The sequence below is a fragment of the Panulirus ornatus genome, chromosome 72 (assembly GCF_036320965.1).
Source record: "Panulirus ornatus isolate Po-2019 chromosome 72, ASM3632096v1, whole genome shotgun sequence".
NCBI classification, from domain to species: domain Eukaryota; kingdom Metazoa; phylum Arthropoda; class Malacostraca; order Decapoda; family Palinuridae; genus Panulirus; species Panulirus ornatus.
Genome location: NC_092295.1, coordinates 14,110,924 through 14,132,486, shown reverse-complemented (window position 1 = coordinate 14,132,486; position 21,563 = coordinate 14,110,924). Strand labels below are relative to the sequence as shown.

Sequence of the window (21,563 nt, the reverse complement as noted above, 5' to 3'; positions counted from 1 at the left end):
TTCTCTACTGAAACAAATACTGCACGAGAAGGGAGGTCTACTCTCGTAGGGCCTTCTACCCTCATTCATAGTTTCATTAATCACTTTATAACATTCATCCACTACAACATACTATGAAAGTACTTTAATTATCTTCCCTGGTCTTATTCTACTTCTTCTGGTTGTTCTATCCGTACATATCATGTGTCTGAGTGTGTGTGTATGTGTGTGTGTGTGTGTGTGATTACTGTTTGTATGTTACGATGAGAGAATTTCACACTCATGTTGCCCCGTCTCTTAATCTTGTATATATGTACCACATCTTCCATCTTACACACACACACACACACACACACACACCAGCCTAAGCCAGGTACACCTCATATCTGTTCATGAGACATGAAAGTGAAGCACTGAGAGCATCAAATGAAACAGTAGACATGAATCAGTCAACGGCATCTGTCTCCTGCAAGAATAAAGCTTCTAAATAAGTAGAAATAATTATGATGTAAGACTGTGGTAATGCTGCCACCATGAGGAGTAACTGTGGTCATGCTGCTACCATGAGATAACTGTGGTAATGCAGCTACCATGAGGAGTAACTTGGTAATGCTGCTAACCATGAGGAGTAACTGAGGTAATGCTGCTACCAGAGGAGTAACTTTGGTATGCTGCTACCATGAGATAACTGTGGTAATGCGCTACCATGAGGAGTAACTTGGTAATGCTGCTACCATGATGAGTAACTGTGGTAATGCTGCTACCATGAGGAGTAACTGTGGTAATGCTGCTACCATGAGGAGTAACTGTGGTAATGCTGCTACCATGAGGAGTAACTGTGGTAATGCTGCTACCATGAGGAGTAACTGTGGTAATGCTGCTACCATGAGGAGTAACTGTGGTAATGCTGCTACCATGAGGAGTAACTGTGGTAATGCTGCTACCATGAGGAGTAACTGTGGTAATGCTGCTACCATGAGGAGTAACTGTGGTAATGCTGCTACCATGAGGAGTAACTGTGGTAATGCTGCTACCATGAGGAGTAACTGTGGTAATGCTGCTACCATGAGGAGTAACTGTGGTAATGCTGCTACCATGAGGAGTAACTTTGGTAATGCTGCTACCATGAGGAGTAACTGTGGTAATGCTGCTACCATGAGGAGTAACTGTGGTAATGCTGCTACCATGAGGAGTAACTGTGGTAATGCTGCTACCATGAGGAGTAACTGTGGTAATGCTGCTACCATGAGGAGTAACTTTGGTAATGCTGCTACCATGAGGAGTAACTGTGGTAATGCTGCTACCATGAGGAGTAACTTTGGTAATGCTGCTACCATGAGGAGTAACTGTGGTAATGCTGCTACCATGAGGAGTAACTGTGGTAATGCTGCTACCATGAGGAGTAACTGTGGTAATGCTGCTACCATGAGGAGTAACTGTGGTAATGCTGCTACCATGAGGAGTAACTGTGGTAATGCTGCTACCATGAGGAGTAACTGTGGTAATGCTGCTACCATGAGGAGTAACTGTGGTAATGCTGCTACCATGAGGAGTAACTGTGGTAATGCTGCTACCATGAGGAGTAACTGTGGTAATGCTGCTACCATGAGGAGTAACTTTGGTAATGCTGCTACCATGAGGAGTAACTGTGGTAATGCTGCTACCATGAGGAGTAACTTTGGTCATGCTGCTACCATGAGGAGTAACTTTGGTAATGCTGCTACCATGAGGAGTAACTTTGGTAATGCTGCTACCATGAGGAGTAACTGTGGTAATGCTGCTACCATGAGGAGTAACTGTGGTAATGCTGCTACCATGAGGAGTAACTTTGGTCATGCTGCTACCATGAGGAGTAACTGTGGTAATGCTGCTACCATGAGGAGTAACTGTGGTAATGCTGCTACCATGAGGAGTAACTGTGGTAATGCTGCCACCATGAGGAGTAACTGTGGCAATACTGCTACCATGAGGAGTAACTGTGGTAATGCTGCTACCATGAGGAGTAACTGGGGTAATGCTGCTACCATGAGGAGTAACTTTGGTAATGCTGCTACCATGAGGAGTACCTGTGGTGATGCTGCTACCATGAGGAGTAACTGTGGTAATGCTGCTACCATGAGGAGTAACTTTGGTAATGCTGCTACCATGAGGAGTAACTGTGGTAATGCTGCCACCATGAGGAGTAACTTTGGTAATGCTGCTACCATGAGGAGTAACTGTGGCAATACTGCTACCATGAGGAGTAACTTTGGTCATGCTGCTACCATGAGGAGTAACTTTGGTCATGCTGCTACCATGAGGAGTAACTTTGGTAATGCTGCTACCATGAGGAGTAACTGTGGTAATGCTGCTACCATGAGGAGTACCTGTGGTGATGCTGCTACCATGAGGAGTAACTTTGGTAATGCTGCTACCATGAGGAGTAACTTTGGTAATGCTGCTACCATGAGGAGTAACTTTGGTCATGCTGCTACCATGAGGAGTAACTTTGGTAATGCTGCTACCATGAGGAGTAACTTTGGTAATGCTGCTACCATGAGGAGTAACTGTGGTAATGCTGCTACCATGAGGAGTAACTGTGGTAATGCTGCTACCATGAGGAGTAACTTTGGTAATGCTGCTACCATGAGGAGTAACTGTGGTAATGCTGCTACCATGAGGAGTAACTGTGGTAATGCTGCTACCATGAGAAGCACAAGTGGTAATACTCCAGCCATGAGCCGCCTCTGTGGGAAGACATGAGTCATGTGAAGCAGCTGTGAGGATACATACGTCATGTGGAACCACTGTTCGAACCCAGAACCCATGAGATGTGTCTTACTTCCCACATGATGAATGTGTAGCTGCTGAAATGTGTTACAGGATGTGTACACAAACATCCAAGGGTTCTGACTTGACCTGCTCCGTTGGGGCGCCCTCAGCCAAGCCCAGCTGGTGCCACGCCATATGTCTGACTGAGAAAGTGACTATAATTTGGGTCGTGTTTAATCTCATATCTACCAGCAACACTCCTCACAGATACCGCTCATGTCACTGTCTACGAGTTTGTGGGAACCTAAACCATTCATACACTATTTGCTTTCTTCTTTGAACCACAGCTGATGATCAGTAACAACTTGTGATCCGTAATGACTTCCCTTATTCGTTATATACATATAACAAACCTGACTCACAGTGACGTAGTCATTCTCAAACTATGACTCGCGACACATCTTTAAGTGAGGGAGATGGTTGACCAGGTCAGACATCCAGCGGCCACAACCTGTCTATCTGAACACTCTCCTTGGAAGACCTGGCTCACACGACACACAGTCATCCATCTCGCTGATATGATTTATATCATTTACGTCTTATTAAATGTAATTATGTTATGTTATCAGTATGAATCATTTTAATCTGTATATATTATTAATATGAGTCATTTTATTCTGTAATATGTTATCGTAATCATTGTACTGCTCTGTTGTATGTATAAACTAACATGGCTTCATTTCCACAACTGTCTACAACCTCACCTGCTTCATTCTCACAGTTTCTGTTTCCTCAGCTTCATCTTATAGTCTTCCTCTCGTACAACTGATCTACTTTCATATCACAACAGCTGCTTCCCATGGTTCTTGTATCACAACAGCTGCTTCCCATGGGTCTTATATCACAACAGCTGCTTCCCATGGGTCTTATATCACAACAGCTGCTTCCCATGGGTCTTATATCACAACAGCTGCTTCCCATGGGTCTTGTATCACAACAGCTGCTTCCCATGGTTCTTGTATCACAACAGCTGCTTCCCATGGGTCTTATATCACAACAGCTGCTTCCCATGGGTCTTGTATCACAACAGCTGCTTCCCATGGGTCTTATATCACAACAGCTGCTTCCCATGGGTCTTGTATCACAACAGCTGCTTCCCATGGGTCTTATATCACAACAGCTGCTTCCCATGGGTCTTATATCACAACAGCTGCTTCCCATGGGTCTTATATCACAACAGCTGCTTCCCATGGGTCTTATATCACAACAGCTGCTTCCCATGGGTCTTATATCACAACAGCTGCTTCCCATGGGTCTTATATCACAACAGCTGCTTCCCATGGGTCTTATATCACAACAGCTGCTTCCCATGGGTCTTATATCACAACAGCTGCTTCCCATGGGTCTTATATCACAACAGCTGCTTCAGTTTAATGGTTAAGATATCAAATTCTAATATCATAATGCAATTTGGTTAAGGTATGTAGATAACTTTCTTTGTGTTTGGCCAACAAATGAAAATTTACAAACATTTCTCCCTTTACTTAACAATTTAGTACATTCCATCGAATCTACTGTAGAAAATGAAAATAATGGTATGTTACCATTTTTAGATTGCATAATCCATCGAAATGGAAACAGGTTTAAGTTTAGCATATACGGAAAACCTTCCAATGTTTGGTCATTTATCCATTATTACTCAGCTCAACAGTCTATGTTCCTTAGGGCATTATGTATTTGCAGTCCAGAGTTTATTGGATCCAAAAGTATCCTAGATGTTGAACCCAAACCTCCCCTTGACACCAAGAACCTTTTAGTTCTCCCTTTTAGTAATAATTTTACTTTATTTCCCATGTTGCTTAAATCCTTTAACGTAATTGTTGCCTTCAGCAACAATAGTACTATAAAGAATATCTTAATCAGGAATTCACCAGAAAGTTCTACAGGATGCATCTATAAAGTGCCATGAAGAAATTCTGATAAATTTTATGTTGGTCAGACTGGTAAGGATCTTTCTGTTAGACTTAAGTAACATAAACATAGTATAAGAACGGGACAAGAATCAAATGCCTTTTTTAATCACGTTAAAAACTATGATCATTGTATTGACTGGAGTAATGCCATCTCAGTTATTAACTCTAACTCCAGTACCACGAGAAATATCATTGAATCTTCTAATAAATACGCAAAGAATTGTAACATTAACATTAGTGAAGGTCTATACAAATTGGATAGCTTTATTGTTGATAAAATCTGTAAACAATTCCCCTTCTTGTCCACATAATAAGTTTATGGTACGCGCGTTGCCTGTCTTGGACAATCACTTGTTTACCAAATGGCGTCCTTGCTACGTCTCTTCGTTGTATATCAAGCTGACTTATATTTCTTTCTTGTATTTCCCCTGATGGTGTGATTATTACACAAAAGTGCACTTGGGAACTTATCGTGTTTCATTTCTCCCGTGGACTCATAGGAATATACTTGATTACGCGCAAAATTGTGATAATTTCCAATATATATATATATATATATATATATATATATATATATATATATATATATATATATATATATATATATATATATATTTTTTTTTCTTTTTTGCTTTGTCGCTGTCTCCCGCATTTGCGAGGTAGCGCAAGGAAACAGACGAAAGAAATGGCCCAACCCACCCCCATACACATGTATATACATACGTCCACACACGCAAATATACATACCTACACAGCTTTCCATGGTTTACCCCAGACGCTTCACATGCCTTGATTCAATCCACTGACAGCACGTCAACCCCGGTATACCACATCGCTCCAATTCACTCTATTCCTTGCCCTCCTTTCACCCTCCTGCATGTTCAGGCCCCGATCACACAAAATCTTTTTCACTCCATCTTTCCACCTCCAATTTGGTCTCCCTCTTCTCCTCGTTCCCTCCACCTCCGACACGTATATCCTCTTGGTCAATCTTTCCTCACTCATTCTCTCCATGTGCCCAAACCATTTCAAAACACCCTCTTCTGCTCTCTCAACCACGCTCTTTTTATTTCCACACATCTTTCTTACCCTTACGTTACTTACTCGATCAAACCACCTCACACCACACATTGTCCTCAAACATCTCATTTCCAGCACATCCATCCTCCTGCGCACAACTCTATCCATAGTCCACGCCTCGCAACCATACAACATTGTTGGAACCACTATTCCTTCAAACATACCCATTTTTGCTTTCCGAGATAATGTTCTCGACTTCCACACATTCTTCAAGGCTCCCAGAATTTTCGCCCCCTCCCCCACCCTATGGTCCACTTCCGCTTCCATGGTTCCATCCGCTGCCAGATCCACTCCCAGATATCTAAAACACTTCACTTCCTCCAGTTTTTCTCCATTCAAACTCACCTCCCAATTGACTTGACCCTTAACCCTACTGTACCTAATAACCTTGCTCTTATTCACATTTACTCTTAACTTTCTTCTTTCACACACTTTACCAAACTCAGTCACCAGCTTCTGCAGTTTCTCACATGAATCCGCCACCAGCGCTGTATCATCAGCGAACAACAACTGACTCACTTCCCAAGCTCTCTCATCCCCAACAGACTTCATACTTGCCCCTCTTTCCAAAACTCTTGCATTTACCTCCCTAACAACCCCATCCATAAACAAATTAAACAACCATGGAGACATCACACACCCCTGCCGCAAACCTACATTCACTGAGAACCAATCACTTTCCTCTCTTCCTACACGTACACATGCCTTACATCCTCGATAAAAACTTTTCACTGCTTCTAACAACTTGCCTCCCACACCATATATTCTTAATACCTTCCACAGAGCATCTCTATCAACTCTATCATATGCCTTCTCCAGATCCATAAATGCTACATACAAATCCATTTGCTTTTCTAAGTATTTCTCACATACATTCTTCAAAGCAAACACCTGATCCACACATCCTCTCCCACTTCTGAAACCACACTGCTCTTCCCCAATCTGATGCTCTGTACATGCCTTCACCCTCTCAATCAATACCCTCCCATATAATTTACCAGGAATACTCAACAAACTTATACCTCTGTAATTTGAGCACTCACTCTTATCCCCTTTGCCTTTGTACAATGGCACTATGCAAGCATTCCGCCAATCCTCAGGCACCTCACCATGAGTCATACATACATTAAATAACCTTACCAACCAGTCAACAATACAGTCACCCCCTTTTTTAATAAATTCCACTGCAATACCATCCAAACCTGCTGCCTTGCCGGCTTTCATCTTCCGCAAAGCTTTTACTACCTCTTCTCTGTTTACCAAATCATTTTCCCTAACCCTCTCACTTTGCACACCACCTCGACCCAAACACCCTATATCTGCCACTCTGTCATCAGACACATTCAACAAACCTTCAAAATACTCATTCCATCTCCTTCTCACATCACCACTACTTGTTATCACCTCCCCATTTACGCCCTTCACTGAAGTTCCCATTTGCTCCCTTGTCTTACGCACCCTATTTACCTCCTTCCAGAACATCTTTTTATTCTCCCTAAAATTTACTGATAGTCTCTCACCCCAACTCTCATTTGCCCTTTTTTTCACCTCTTGCACCTTTCTCTTGACCTCCTGTCTCTTTCTTTTATACTTCTCCCACTCAATTGCATTTTTTCCCTGCAAAAATCGTCCAAATGCCTCTCTCTTCTCTTTCACTAATACTCTTACTTCTTCATCCCACCACTCACTACCCTTTCTAAACAGCCCACCTCCCACTCTTCTCATGCCACAAGCATCTTTTGCGCAATCCATCACTGATTCCCTAAATACATCCCATTCCTCCCCCACTCCCCTTACTTCCATTGTGCTCACCTTTTTCCATTCTGTACACAGTCTCTCCTGATACTTCTTCACACAGGTCTCCTTCCCAAGCTCACTTACTCTCACCACCTTCTTCACCCCAACATTCACTCTTCTTTTCTGAAAACCCATACTAATCTTCACCTTAGCCTCCACAAGATAATGATCAGACATCCCTCCAGTTGCACCTCTCAGCACATTGACATCCAAAAGTCTCTCTTTCGCACGCCTGTCCATTAACACGTAATCCAATAACGCTCTCTGGCCATCTCTCCTACTTACATAAGTATACTTATGTATATCTCGCTTTTTAAACCAGGTATTCCCGATCATCAGTCCTTTTTCAGCACATAAATCTACAAGCTCTTCACCATTTCCATTTACAGCACTGAACACCCCATGCATACCAATTATTCCCTCAACTGCCACATTACTCACCTTTGCATTCAAATCACCCATCACTATAACCCGGTCTCGTGCATCAAAACCGCTAACACACTCATTTAGCTGTTCCCAAAACACTTGCCTCTCATGATCTTTCTTCTCATGCCCAGGTGCATATGCACCAATAATCACCCACCTCTCTCCATCAACTTTCAATTTTACCCATATTAATCGAGAATTTACTTTCTTACATTCTATGACATACTCCCACAACTCCTGTTTCAGGAGTATTGCTACTCCTTCCCTTGCTCTTGTCCTCTCACTAACCCCTGACTTCACTCCCCAGACATTTCCAAACCACTCTTCCCCTTTACCCTTGAGCTTCGTTTCACTCAGAGCCAAAACATCCAGGTTCCTTTCCTCAAACATACTACCTATCTCTCCTTTTTTCACATCTTGGTTACATCCACACACATTTAGGCACCCCACTCTGAGCCTTCGAGGAGGATGAGCACTCCCCGCGTGACTCCTTCTTCTGTTTCCCATTTTAGAAAGTTAATACAAGGAGGGGAGGATTTCCGGCCCCCCGCTCCCGTCCCCTCTAGTCGCTTTCTACGACACGCGAGGAATACGTGGGAAGTATTCTTTCACCCCTATCCCCAGGGATAATATACATATATAAACACACACACACACACACACACACACACACACACACACACGCACACACACACACACACACACACATACATATATATACATATGAAAAATGTAAGAAACAATTTAGAAAACAAACTTTTAGCTTGAAATGAATGAAAAAATGAACGTCACATAATGGTTCAACCTCTGGCTATAGAAAAGGAAATGTACAATTTATTCACACAAACGTCAATAGCAGTTCTCATCAATTTCACCACTGAATCAATAAGCTTCAATGTCTAAGCTACATTTTTCTCCATATATATATATATATATATATATATATATATATATATATATATATATATATATATACACGACGGTACGATCCCTGAGCACGACAGCATAACCCTTGGACACGATGACGCGACTTCTAACCTGGCCAGTAAGGTTTTGGTCGATGTTCATCACTTGGCGTCAGGCAGCATGATGACCTAGTCTGAACAAACTTGTTTAGCGCAGTTTATCGTCATCATCGGCGGCTAGGCTGCGGTGTTCTCCGGCTGTGTGAGAACAGATGAACTTGTTCTCATCGTGAATAACAGCCCTAGTAGAACCTGAGGTGGGTGGGTGGTGGGAAGAATGGCGTCCAGGTAGGTGATTTCTGGTGGAAAAACCTTTGTGTTACTCTGGCTGATTAAGAGCAGATGTGTTTACTCCCATCGCTGGTGACGTTACAGGGGAAGCCCCCCCTTCCCCCCCTGCTCTCCCTGCTGTGTGCTGGGACAGGCCTGGCCCATGATCATGATTATTACTAGTATAACAGCAGACGTAATCTATCAGGCCACTGAGTTAATTTCTATAAGTAACAAGACATCAGAAGAGAAAGACACTCACTTCTTATTAGAATCAAACGAGTGATTTGTATCATAATTGACTGACGTTTTGGTTCTGTATTTACAAAAATTTAGGGACGTAGTAAACAATAATCGTAGTCTTAATTTGTCTTGTACTTTGATGATTTATGAAGGAATTATAATCTCATACGTACATACATGGCTTCTGTTTTCTGTAGTCTTGTAGGGTCGTGGCAATGTGTTAGTATTAGAGCGTTTTCAGTAAGATGTTGACGTGTGAGATTCTTGTTATGATGTTCCATATGTAGTTTAGAGCCTTGGTGTAGATGATGATGTGTTCAGCGTGGACTGAGTGATGTTGTAGTCATACCGATTGTAGTTCCCGATATTGTGAAGTGTACAACCATCAGCTGAGTACTGGTAAACTACATTGGTTGACTGTAGTGGGTTATTGTTGTATGTGAGGTTGTTTCTCATGATGTAGTCACTAGTTGTCTTGATGTTGTAGTTAATGATGATGTTCAGATGATGACCTTCTGGGATGTTGTAGTTAATGTTGTTATCTATCATCCACAGGAGACGTTGGCCAGCCCAGTTGGTTGGAGATATCCAATTTTTTTTGCACACAACTCGACCAACATTCCCATGTTGTTTTTGGTTGTGATGAAGTGGTCCACTTGTCTCTTCATCAACGAATTAGAACAACTTGTATTAACTAAAATTTGCTTCACTTGAATGATTTCTTGGTGGAAATAAACTGAAAATGAATTTTCCTGCGTCTTTTTTCTATGTTTCCGTCTCTACTGCTGTTCTTAGATTACTGATGATATAATAATCCATGAGTTGTTAGAACAGTTGTGGGAGGTTGTGAAACGGTAGCACTAAGAGGTTGTTGGTACTATAAAGTACCTTGGCTACTGAGGTGAAAAATATCTTTCTAGCACAATACCAATCTCTGTTAGTGAAGGTTCTGAGGCGCTTTGAAAACGATGCAATATCACAACTGTTGTTGATCACAACTTCAAGGAATTCTGTTCTGCGTCTGCGGGAAGCAGGAAATAATGTTACAGAAGAACAATTGTTCTTCTACCTGGTGAACTGAGCAGGGATCTATACATGATGAACAGATATTTGTGAAGGTTTTTTGAAAATGCTGAGGATTCACATGGTAGTGTACACATGGTAGTGTACACATGGTAGTGTACACATGGTAGTGTACACTTGGTAGTGCACACATGGCAGTGTACACTTGGTAGTGTACACATGGTAGTGTACACATGGCAGTGTACACATGGTAGTGTACACTTGGTAGTGCACACATGGCAGTGTACACTTGGTAGTGTACACATGGTAGTGTACACATGGCAGTGTACACATGGTAGTGTACACTTGGTAGTGTACACATGGCAGTGTACACTTGGCAGTGTACACTTGGTAGTGTACACTTGGTAGTGTACACTTGGTAGTGTACACATGGTAATGTACACATGGCAGTGTACACTTGGTAGTGTACCCTTGGTAGTGTACACATGGCAGTGTACACTTGGTAGTGTACACATGGTAGTGTACACTATTCGTTCGTCACCAGACCTTCCCATCAGAGAGCCAGGCAGGTTAGGTTAGGTAGTGTACACATGGTAGTGTACACATGGTAGTGTACACATGATAGTGTACACATGGTAGTGTACACATGGTAGTGTACACTGTTCATTCGTCACCAGACCTTCCCATTAGGCAGGTGTTGATCAACCATGACCTTGTGTCATGATGGGATAAGGTCATTACGCCTCACATGTTGTGATGGTGGAATGTGTTTGGCTCTGGCAATATCTGGGTTGTGAGGGACTATATTATGTCACACACACACACACACACACACACACACACACACACACACACACACACACACACACACACACACACACACATGTATGAAGGAAACATTTAATTACTAGTTAAATGCTTGATAATATAATGATTCAGTATATACATCAAACCATTATAGCACATTCTCTCAATGGCAATTATTGTTACATTAGTAACGTAATTTTATCATCATCAAGAGTACAACAATGAGCTGGCAAGTTTAGTGACAATTCATCATCTTTGTTTTAGAATGATGAAGTGTCGAGCAAGGATACACAAGAACATGTGTTCAGCACAAGAACATGTGTTCAGCACAAGAACATGTGTTCAGCACAAGTGTGTGACGATGTGTTGGCATAGCAAGTATCCGCTGGTGATGTGTGGGTCGACCAAGGATGAGTTACATGTGTTCCTCTCCCAGGCCTGAGCTGTGGTAGTGGTCATGGTGTCCAGCCCTCCCTCCTCCAGCTCACAGGTCCAGCCCTCCCTCCTCCAGCCCACAGGTCCAGCCCTCCCTCCTCCAGCCCACAGGTCCAGCCCTCCCGCCTCCAGCCCACAGGTCCAGCCCTCCCTCCTCCAGCCTACAGGTCCAGCCCTCCCTCCTCCAGCCTACAGGTCCAGCCCTCCCGTCTCCAGCCCACAGGTCCAGCCCTCCCTCCTCCAGCCCACAGGTCCAGCCCTCCCGCCTCCAGCCCACAGGTCCAGCCCTCCTGCCTCCAGCCCAAAGGTCCAGCCCCCCGCTGTAGCCCACAGGTCCAGCCCTCCCGCCTCCAGCCCACAGGTCCAGCCCTCTCGCCTCCAGCCCACAGGTCCAGCCCTCCCTCCTCCAGCCCACAGGTCCAGCCCTCCCTCCTCCAGCCCACAGGTCCAGCCCTCTCGCCTCCAGCCCACAGGTCCAGCCCTCCCTCCTCCAGCCCACAGCTCCAGCCCTCTCGCCTCCAGCCCACAGGTCCAGCCCTCCCTCCTCCAGCCCACAGGTCTAGCCCTCCCGCCTCCAGCCCACAGGTCCAGCCCTCCCGCCTCCAGCCCACAGGTCCAGCCCTCCCTCCTCCAGCCCACAGGTCCAGCCCTCCCGCCTCCAGCCCACAGGTCCAGCCCTCCCTCCTCCTGCCCACAGGTCCAGCCCTCCCTCCTCCAGCCCACAGGTCCAGCCCTCCCGCCTCCAGCCCACAGGTCCAGCCCTCCCTCCTCCTGCCCACAGGTCCAGCCCTCCCGCCTCCAGCCCACAGGTCCAGCCCTCCCTCCTCCAGCCCACAGGTCCAGCCCTCCCGCCTCCAGCCCACAGGTCCAACCCTCCCTCCTCCAGCCCACAGGTCCAGCCCTCCCTCCTCCAGCCCACAGCTCCAGCCCTCTCGCCTCCAGCCCACAGGTCCAGCCCTCCCTCCTCCAGCCCACAGGTGATATACAAGAACATCTCACTACCTCACCTCACCTGAGACGGAGGACAACAGACACCTGGGCCGACGCCAGACACATTCATAACGAGACTGGAAAGTAAACTGGTGAAAGCGTGAGGCATATATAACGTGGAGAACCAGAGCCATGCATTCCTCATGAGGTAAGGCCACCACACTGCACCTCTGTGAGGTAAATAACCTCGTCGTCCACATGAGAGATGATCATGCACACACGACAGACTAACCCAGTACAATACTGACGGTAAAAGTTACTGCGGTCATCTACCACATCCAAGTGTAGTAGCAAGATAAACATCACCAAGATAACAGCTTGTTATCACTCCATTATCAGGATTATTGACAAGATCTGTGTGACTATGAGCCAGATTATATTAAGCTGGACATAGAGGGAGTATATCCACGGGCCAGCATCACTGAAAGCTTAAGATTCTCAAGCTATAACGTATTCAAAATCATATTTGATACTACTCTAGCGAAGGTTGAATGTATACAGTCTACAGTGTAAACTAAGCTGACTCTAACTAACTTCCTTCACTAAAAACAAGTTAAAAATGTTAAACACCTGAACACCACCGAACATAAGACTAAAACTATCCTTAAGAATACAAATTGTCTTCTACAAGTTGATACAAATCACGCCAGAAGACGCAGTGTGGAGTGGGTGATGCTATCCATCTCCAGCAGGCAAGTGTTGTGTCTGTACCAGAGATGCGCTGGACGGGAGTGTCTCATCGTTGATCAGTATTGGGTCTTCCTCCTCACACGTTCCAGCTTCCTGGACAAGCGACGCAGACCTGGATCTTCATCATGTGGTGATGTGAGTCACATCTGAGGTGGTAGAGGCTGTGGCTGTGAGGATCACATACACACACACACACACACACACACACACACACACACAAGTTGTTCATCCATTGCTTGTGGGAAAATGTTTCGCTGGGGTCGGAGGTGTTGTACTCGTGTTGTGGTTGATGTGTTGGCACATGAGGGCAGGTGTGACCAGGTTGATGTACAGTCGGCAGGTGTGACCAGGTTGGTTGATGTACAGTCGGCAGGTGTGACCAGGTTGAGGTACAGTCGGCAGGTGTGACCAGGTTGATGTACAGTCTGCAGGTGTGACCAGGTTGATGTACAGTCGGCAGGTGTGACCAGGTTGGTTGATGTACAGTCAGCAGGTGTGACCAGGTTGGTTGATGTACAGTCAGCAGGTGTGACCAGGTTGATGTACAGTCGGCAGGTGTGACCAAGTTGGTGTACAGTCGGCAGGTGTGACCAGGTTGATGTACAGTCGGCAGGTGTGACCAGGTTGATGTACAGTCAGCAGGTGTGACCAGGTTGATGTACAATCAGCAGGTGTGACCAGGTTGGTTGATGTACAGTCTGCAGGTGTGACCAGGTTGATGTACAGTCAGCAGGTGTGACCAGGTTGATGTACAGTCAGCAGGTGTGACCAGGTTGGTGAACTGCGTCTCCGCAAGGTTTTTTTTCGATGTTGAAGGCTCCAGTCACGTACAAAAGTCCACATCAAGGCCGGACCTTGATTGAAATATCAAGAGCATCATGAAACGGAAAAAAAAAAGAAAGAAAAAGGGAAATTATTTGCCAATTCTTGAGGACGTGAAAAACTTGTATTTTAAATTGTGCGACAGGTCATAGTTATTGGGAAAGACATGAGAAGATAAAGAGTTCCAAAGCTTCGACGTTTAAGGAAAAAAGAAGGTATCAAAACGGCCCACGCTTGTGTTGCTGATGGCCACACAGTAATCATGTGATGCAGGACCTTGCCGAGTATTGAGTGGTGTAGTTAGTAGTGTGGGCACACAAGCAGCCAGCTCTCGGGAGCAAAAACCAAAGCAATAACTATAGAAGAGGGAAGGTGAACCAACATTGAGGCGTAAGGCAAGAGGGGGGTCAAGTTTGGAAGTTAGTCTGGGACAGTTTATAAGGCGGACAGCTTTCGACTCAGCTCTGTCAAGTAAGGATACAGATCTGGAACCGCCTCAGATGTGAGAGCAATACTCCATACAAGGACGAATCAATCCCTTGTATAAACGGAGCAACTGTTCAGAAGAGGTTTCGACATCTAAACCAGACACCCAATTACCTAGAGACAGACTTAGCTCTTCCTGTACTGTGGAGTTTCCAAGAAAGAGTGGATGTTACAATAATACCAAATATGTTCATTGAGTCAAGAAGTGAAATTACAGAACCGTCAAAGGAGAGACGAGTGTTAGAAGTTTTCGATAGAGAGATGGGTAGAAATTGGGTCTTGGAGACATTAAACTTAATAAGATTTTGTTTACCCCACTGAGATATCCTGTCCAAGTCTGAGTTTATTGAGGAAGCTGTGTCAAGACGAGATGCAGATCGAGTGAAAGAAAAGGGAGCAGAATTAAAGGATGTGGATGAATGCAGTGTTTAGTTGTAAGCGTATAAGTGCATTGGATTATTTTTGAAGGAGAGGAAATCGTTGAAAAAAGGAGAAAAAGTGTAGGGGACACGGCAGAACCTTGAGGGACACCGCTGTTGATGGAGAAAAGGGAGGAGACTGATCCATCAACAACCACAGAGACAGATAGGCCGGATAGGAAGCTAGATATGAAGGAGCGAAGCGAGGAAGGGAAGCCAAAAAAGGGGAGCTTAGAGATGAGACCCCCGATGCCACACTGTCAAAAGCCTCAGATATGTCTATGATTCCCAAAATCTTTCAGGGATGATGACCAGACATTAAGATAGGAAAGAATATCACCAGTGGATCTCGCCTGACGGAAGCCATGCTGGTGATTAGAGAGAAGACTGTGAATTTCGAGGTATTCAAAGATATTGGAGTTGTGGAGGGATTCAAAGACTTTGGAAATGATATATGTCAAAGCAATAGGACGGTAGTTAGAAGGGTTAGAACGGTCACCCTTCATAGGGATGAGATGTATCAATGCTTACTTCTATGGAGAAGGAAAAGTTTTGGTTTTAAACAGAATTGGAACAGACGAGCAAGCACAGGTGCAAGTTTGGAGGCACACTCCTTCAGTCCACGGGGATGGATGCCATCAGGACCATAAGCCTTGCTTGTGTCCAGAGAAAGAAGCGCTTTTCGGACAGTCCGAAAAGAGATTACGGGGAGAAGCATAGGATTAGTAAGAGGAGCATCAGGGGGTGAAGGAAGGTTAGAATCATCCAAGGTGGAGTTAGAGGAGAAACGGGAACCAGAGTCGCTTTGTTTACGGGAGAGACAGCTATAGTGCCGTCAGAACGGAAAGGTTAAGGGAAGGTAGAGCGACAGAAGTTGTTAGAGATGCCTTCAGCAAGAGACCAGCCACGTACTGAAGTCCACATCAAGGCTGGGCCTTAACTGAAATATGGAGAGCATTATGAAAGAGGACGTGTCAACTGTCCTGATATAAGGCGTCGGAATCCGTCAAATACGTTGTAGATGTATGTCATACATCCTGCCAGATGAAGGGAATGTATGATACATCCTGCCAGATGAAGGGAATGTATGATACATCCTGCCAGATGAAGGGAATGTATGATACATCCTGTCAGATGAGGGGAGTGTATGATACATCCTGTCAGATGAGGGGAGTGTATGATACATCCTGTCAGATGAAGGGAATGTATGATACATCCTGCCAGATGAAGGGAATGTATGATACATCTGCCAGATGAAGGGAATGTCTGATACATCCTGCCAGATGAAGGAATGTATGTACATCCTGTCAGATGAAGGGAATGTATGATACATCCTGCCAGATGAAGGGAATGTATGATACATCCTGTCAGATGAAGGGAATGTATGATACATCCTGTCAGATGAAGGGAATGTATGATACATCCTGCCAGATGAAGGGAATGTATGATACATCCTGTCAGATGAAGGGAATGTATGATACATCCTGCCAGATGAAGGGAATGTATGATACATCCTGTCAGATGAAGGGAATGTATGATACATCCTGTCAGATGAAGGGAATGTATGATACATCCTGCCAGATGAGGGAATGTATGATACATCCTGTCAGATGAAGGGAATGTATGATACATCCTGCCAGTGAAGGGAATGTATGATACATCCTGCCAGATGAAGGGAATGTATGATACATCCTGCCAGATGAAGGGAATGTATGATACATCCTGCCAGATGAAGGGAATGTATGATACATCCTGTCAGATGAAGGGAATGTATGATACATCCTGCCAGATGAAGGGAATGTATGATACATCCTGTCAGATGAAGGGAATGTATGATACCTCCTGCCAGATGAAGGGAATGTATGATACATCCTGTCAGATGAGGGGAATGTATGATACATCCTACCAGATGAAGGGAATGTATGATACATCCTGCCAGATGAAGGGAATGTATGATACATCCTGCCAGATGAAGGGAATGTAAGATACATCCTGTCAGATGAAGGGAATGTATGATACATTCTGTCAGATGAAGGGAATGTATGATACATCCTGCCAGATGAAGGGAATGTATGATACATCCTGTCAGATGAAGGGAATGTATGATACATCCTGTCAGATGAAGGGAATGTATGATACATCCTGTCAGATGAAGGGAATGTATGATACATCCTGTCAGATGAAGGGAATGTATGATACATCCTGTCAGATGAAGGGAATGTATGATACATCCTGTCAGATGAAGGGAATGTATGATACATCCTGTCAGATGAAGGGAATGTATGATACATCCTGTCAGATGAGGGGAGTGTATGATACATCCTGCCTGACCAATCATCAACAGAGTCACCCGCTTCCTGACCAATCATCAACACAGTCACCCGCTTCATGACCAATCATCAACACAGTCACCCACTTCCTGACCAATCATCAACACAGTCACCCGCTTCCTGACCAATCATCTACATTCCCGTCCTATCCAACCGCTTGGCCACACTTCGACGTACACAGGACCATGTATGTACATTCGATAAAGAAAGTATCTTACCAACTTTTGTGTTAAGCAATTTGACACCAAGGACGAAGAATTCTGATCATCGCCCGTGGGTCTGGCCTCTCATTGGTTGTCCAGCTTCTATGATGTTATCATACCTCGACTGCTAGCGATGTTTTCGGTCATTTTGCTATAATAGATGATATACTGATACATGTTTCGATCATTTTGCTATAATAGATGATATACTGATACATGTTTCGATCATTTTGCTATAATAGATGATATACTGATACATGTTTCGATCATTTTGCTATAATAGATGATATACTGATACATGTTTCGATCATTTTGCTATAATAGATGATATACTGATACATGTTTCGATCATTTTGCTATAATAGATGATATACAGATACAAGTTTCGATCATTTTGCTATAATAGATGATATACTGATACATGTTTCGATCATTTTGCTATAATAGATGATATACTGATACATGTTTCGATCATTTTGCTATAATAGATGATATACTGATACATGTTTCGATCATTTTGCTATAATAGATGATATACTGATACATGTTTCGATCATTTTGCTATAATAGATGATATACTGATACATGTTTCGATCATTTTGCTATAATAGATGATATACTGATACATGTTTCGATCATTTTGCTTTAATAGATGATATACTGATACATGTTTCGATCATTTTGCTATAATAGATGATATACTGATACATGTTTCGATCATTTTGCTATAATAGATGATATACTGATACATGTTTCGATCATTTTGCTATAATAGATGATATACTGATACATGTTTCGATCATTTTGCTATAATAAATGATATACTGATACATGTTTCGATCATTTTGCTATAATAGATGATATACTGATACATGTTTCGATCATTTTGCTATAATAGATGATATACTGATACATGTTTCGATCATTTTGCTATAATAGATGATATACTGATACATGTTTCGATCATTTTGCTATAATAGATGATATACTGATACAAGTTTCGATGGAAATAACTGTAGATGAGGATATCTCTCTACAATCACGCTCAGAAGCCCCACCAAGGCTCCGTGAGTCGCGTTGATCATTGCGAAGGTCATCGAACCCATGCACCCGGGGAACCCATGCACCCGGGGAACCCATGCACCCGGGGAACCCATGCACCCGGGGAACCCATGCACCCGGGGGAACCCATGCACTCGGGGAACCCATGCACCCGGGGAACCCATGCACCCGGGGAACCCATGCACCCGGGGAACCCATGCACCCGGGGGAACCCATGCACCCGGGGAACCCATGCACCCAGGGAACCCATGCACCCGGGGGAACCCATGCACCCGGAGAACCCATGCACCCGGGAACCCATGCACCCGGGGAACCCATGCACCTGGGGAACCCATGCACCCGGGGAACCCATGCACCCGGGGAACCCATGCACCCGGGGGGAACCCATGCACCCGGGGAACCCATGCACCCGGGGAACCCATGCACCTGGGGAACCCATGCACCTGGGGAACCCATGCACCCGGGGGAACCCATGCACCCGGGGGAACCCACGCACCTGGGGAACCCATGCACACAGGAAACCCATGCACCCGGGGAACCCATGATCCCGGGGAACCCATGCACCCGGGGAACCCATGCACCCGGGGAACCCATGCACCCAGGGAACCCATGAGCCCGGGGAACCCATGAACCCGGGGAACCCATGCACCCAGGGAACCCATGCACCCGGGGAACCCATGCACCCGAGGAACCCATGCACCCGGGGGGAACCCATGAACCCGGGGAACCCATGCACCCGGGGAACCCATGAACCCGGGGAACCCATGCACCCGGAAAACCCATGCACCCGGGGAACCCATGCACCCAGGAAACCCATGCACCCGAGGAACCCATGCACCCGGGGGGAACCCATGCACCCGGTGAACCCATGCACCCGGGAACCCATGCACCCGGGAACCCATGCACCTGAGGAACCCATGCACCCGGGGAACCCATGCACCCAGGGAACCCATGCACCCGGGGAACCCATGCACCCGGGGAACCCATGCACCCAGGGAACCCATGCACCCAGGAAACCCATGCACCCGGGGGGAACCCATGCACCTGGGGAACCCATGAACCCGGGGAACCCATGCACCCGGGGAACCCATGCACCCGGGGAACCCATGCACCTGGGGAACCCATGCACCCGGGGGGAACCCATGCACCTGGGGAACCCATGCACCTGGGGAACCCATGCACCTGGGGAACCCATGCACCTGGGGAACCCATGCACCCAGGGAACCCATGCACCCAGGAAACCCATGCACCCGGGGGGAACCCATGCACCCGGGGGAACCCATGCACCCGGGAACCCATGCACCCAGGAAACCCATGCACCCGGGGGGAACCCATGCACCTGGGGAACCCATGCACCCGGGGGGAACCCATGCACCTGGGGAACCCATGAACCCGGGGAACCCATGCACCCGGGGAACCCATGCACCCGGGGAACCCATGCACCTGGGGAACCCATGCACCCGGGGGGAACCCATGCACCTGGGGAACCCATGCACCTGGGGAACCCATGCACCTGGGGAACCCATGCACCTGGGGAACCCATGCACCTGGGGAACCCATGCACCTGGGGAACCCATGCACCCAGGGAACCCATGCACCCAGGAAACCCATGCACCCGGGGGGAACCCATGCACCCGGGGGAACCCATGCACCCGGGAACCCATGCACCCAGGAAACCCATGCACCCGGGGGGAACCCATGAACCCAGGAAACCCATGCACCCAGGAAACCCATGCACCCGGGGAACCCATGCACCTGGGGAACCCATGAACCCGGGGAACCCATGCACCCGGGGAACCCATGCACCCGGGGAACCCATGCACCTGGGGAACCCATGCACCCGGGGGGAACCCATGCACCTGGGGAACCCATGCACCTGGGGAACCCATGCACCTGGGGAACCCATGCACCTGGGGAACCCATGCACCTGGGGAACCCATGCACCTGGGGAACCCATGCACCCAGGGAACCCATGCACCCAGGAAACCCATGCACCCGGGGGGAACCCATGAACCCAGGAAACCCATGCACCCAGGAAACCCATGCACCCGGGGGAACCCATGCACCCGGGGGAACCCATGCACCCGGGGAACCCATGCACCCGGGGGAACCCATGCACCCGGGGAACCCATGCACCCGGGGAACCCATGCACCCGGGGAACCCATGCACCCAGGGAACCCATGATCCAGGGGAACCCATGAACCCGGGGAACCCATGCACCCGGGGAACCCATGCACCCGGGGAACCCATGCACCCGGTGAACCCATGCACCCGGGGGGAACCCATGCACCCGGGGAACCCATGCACCCGGGGAACCCATGAACCCGGGAACCCATGCACCCGGTGAAGATACTTTTTTTTTTTACCGATTGTATGAATGATGATGAGAAAATGTAACCATGTATAAACATCTTTGCTTCCTGTATCTCAGATAACCTGACAACTGATGAATAAAGAGTGAGTCCATGTGAGTAAAGGAGCTACATCAATAAAGACAACTGTTTCTAGACACTTTATTTGATAAGATATATCTTCACACCCAGACGCATGACATGACCCTGGAGGTACAGCAGTGTGAGCCAGTACACCCAGACGCATGACATGATCCTGGAGGTACAGTAGTGTGAGCCAGTACACCCAGACGCATGACATGACCCTGGAGGTACAGCAGTGTGAGCCAGTACACCCAGACGCATGACATGATCCTGGAGGTACAGTAGTGTGAGCCAGTACACCCAGACGCATGACATGATCCTGGAGGTACAGGAGTGTGAGCCAGTACACCCAGACGCATGACATGATCCTGGAGGT

General features: G+C 46.3%; 1 protein-coding gene and 1 long non-coding RNA gene across 9 annotated transcripts in view; one reads left to right on the top strand and one right to left on the bottom strand.

The window, feature by feature from the left end:
• The window catches only part of LOC139748050 (sialin-like), a 48,664-nt gene extending 35,747 nt beyond the window's left edge, over nt 1-12,917 (bottom strand). For 2 of the 8 annotated variants that reach the window (XM_071660624.1, XM_071660625.1), the window contains exon 1: nt 12,762-12,911. In XM_071660624.1, coding sequence (XP_071516725.1) covers nt 12,762-12,873 — 112 coding nt within the window. In that variant the 5' untranslated portion in view covers nt 12,874-12,911. Of the gene's footprint in view, nt 1-2,800; nt 2,940-3,152; nt 3,247-12,756 lie in introns of those variants that run through there. The other 6 variants (XR_011712523.1, XR_011712525.1, XR_011712524.1 and 3 more) reach the window with 6 other exon arrangements.
• An 8,218-nt stretch (nt 12,918-21,135) lies between these two features.
• Nucleotides 21,136-21,553, top strand: LOC139748133 (uncharacterized). The gene is made up of 2 exons (XR_011712540.1): nt 21,136-21,365; nt 21,415-21,553. It is a non-coding gene; the product is annotated as an uncharacterized lncRNA (long non-coding RNA).
• Nucleotides 21,554-21,563: the final 10 nt, after the last annotated feature.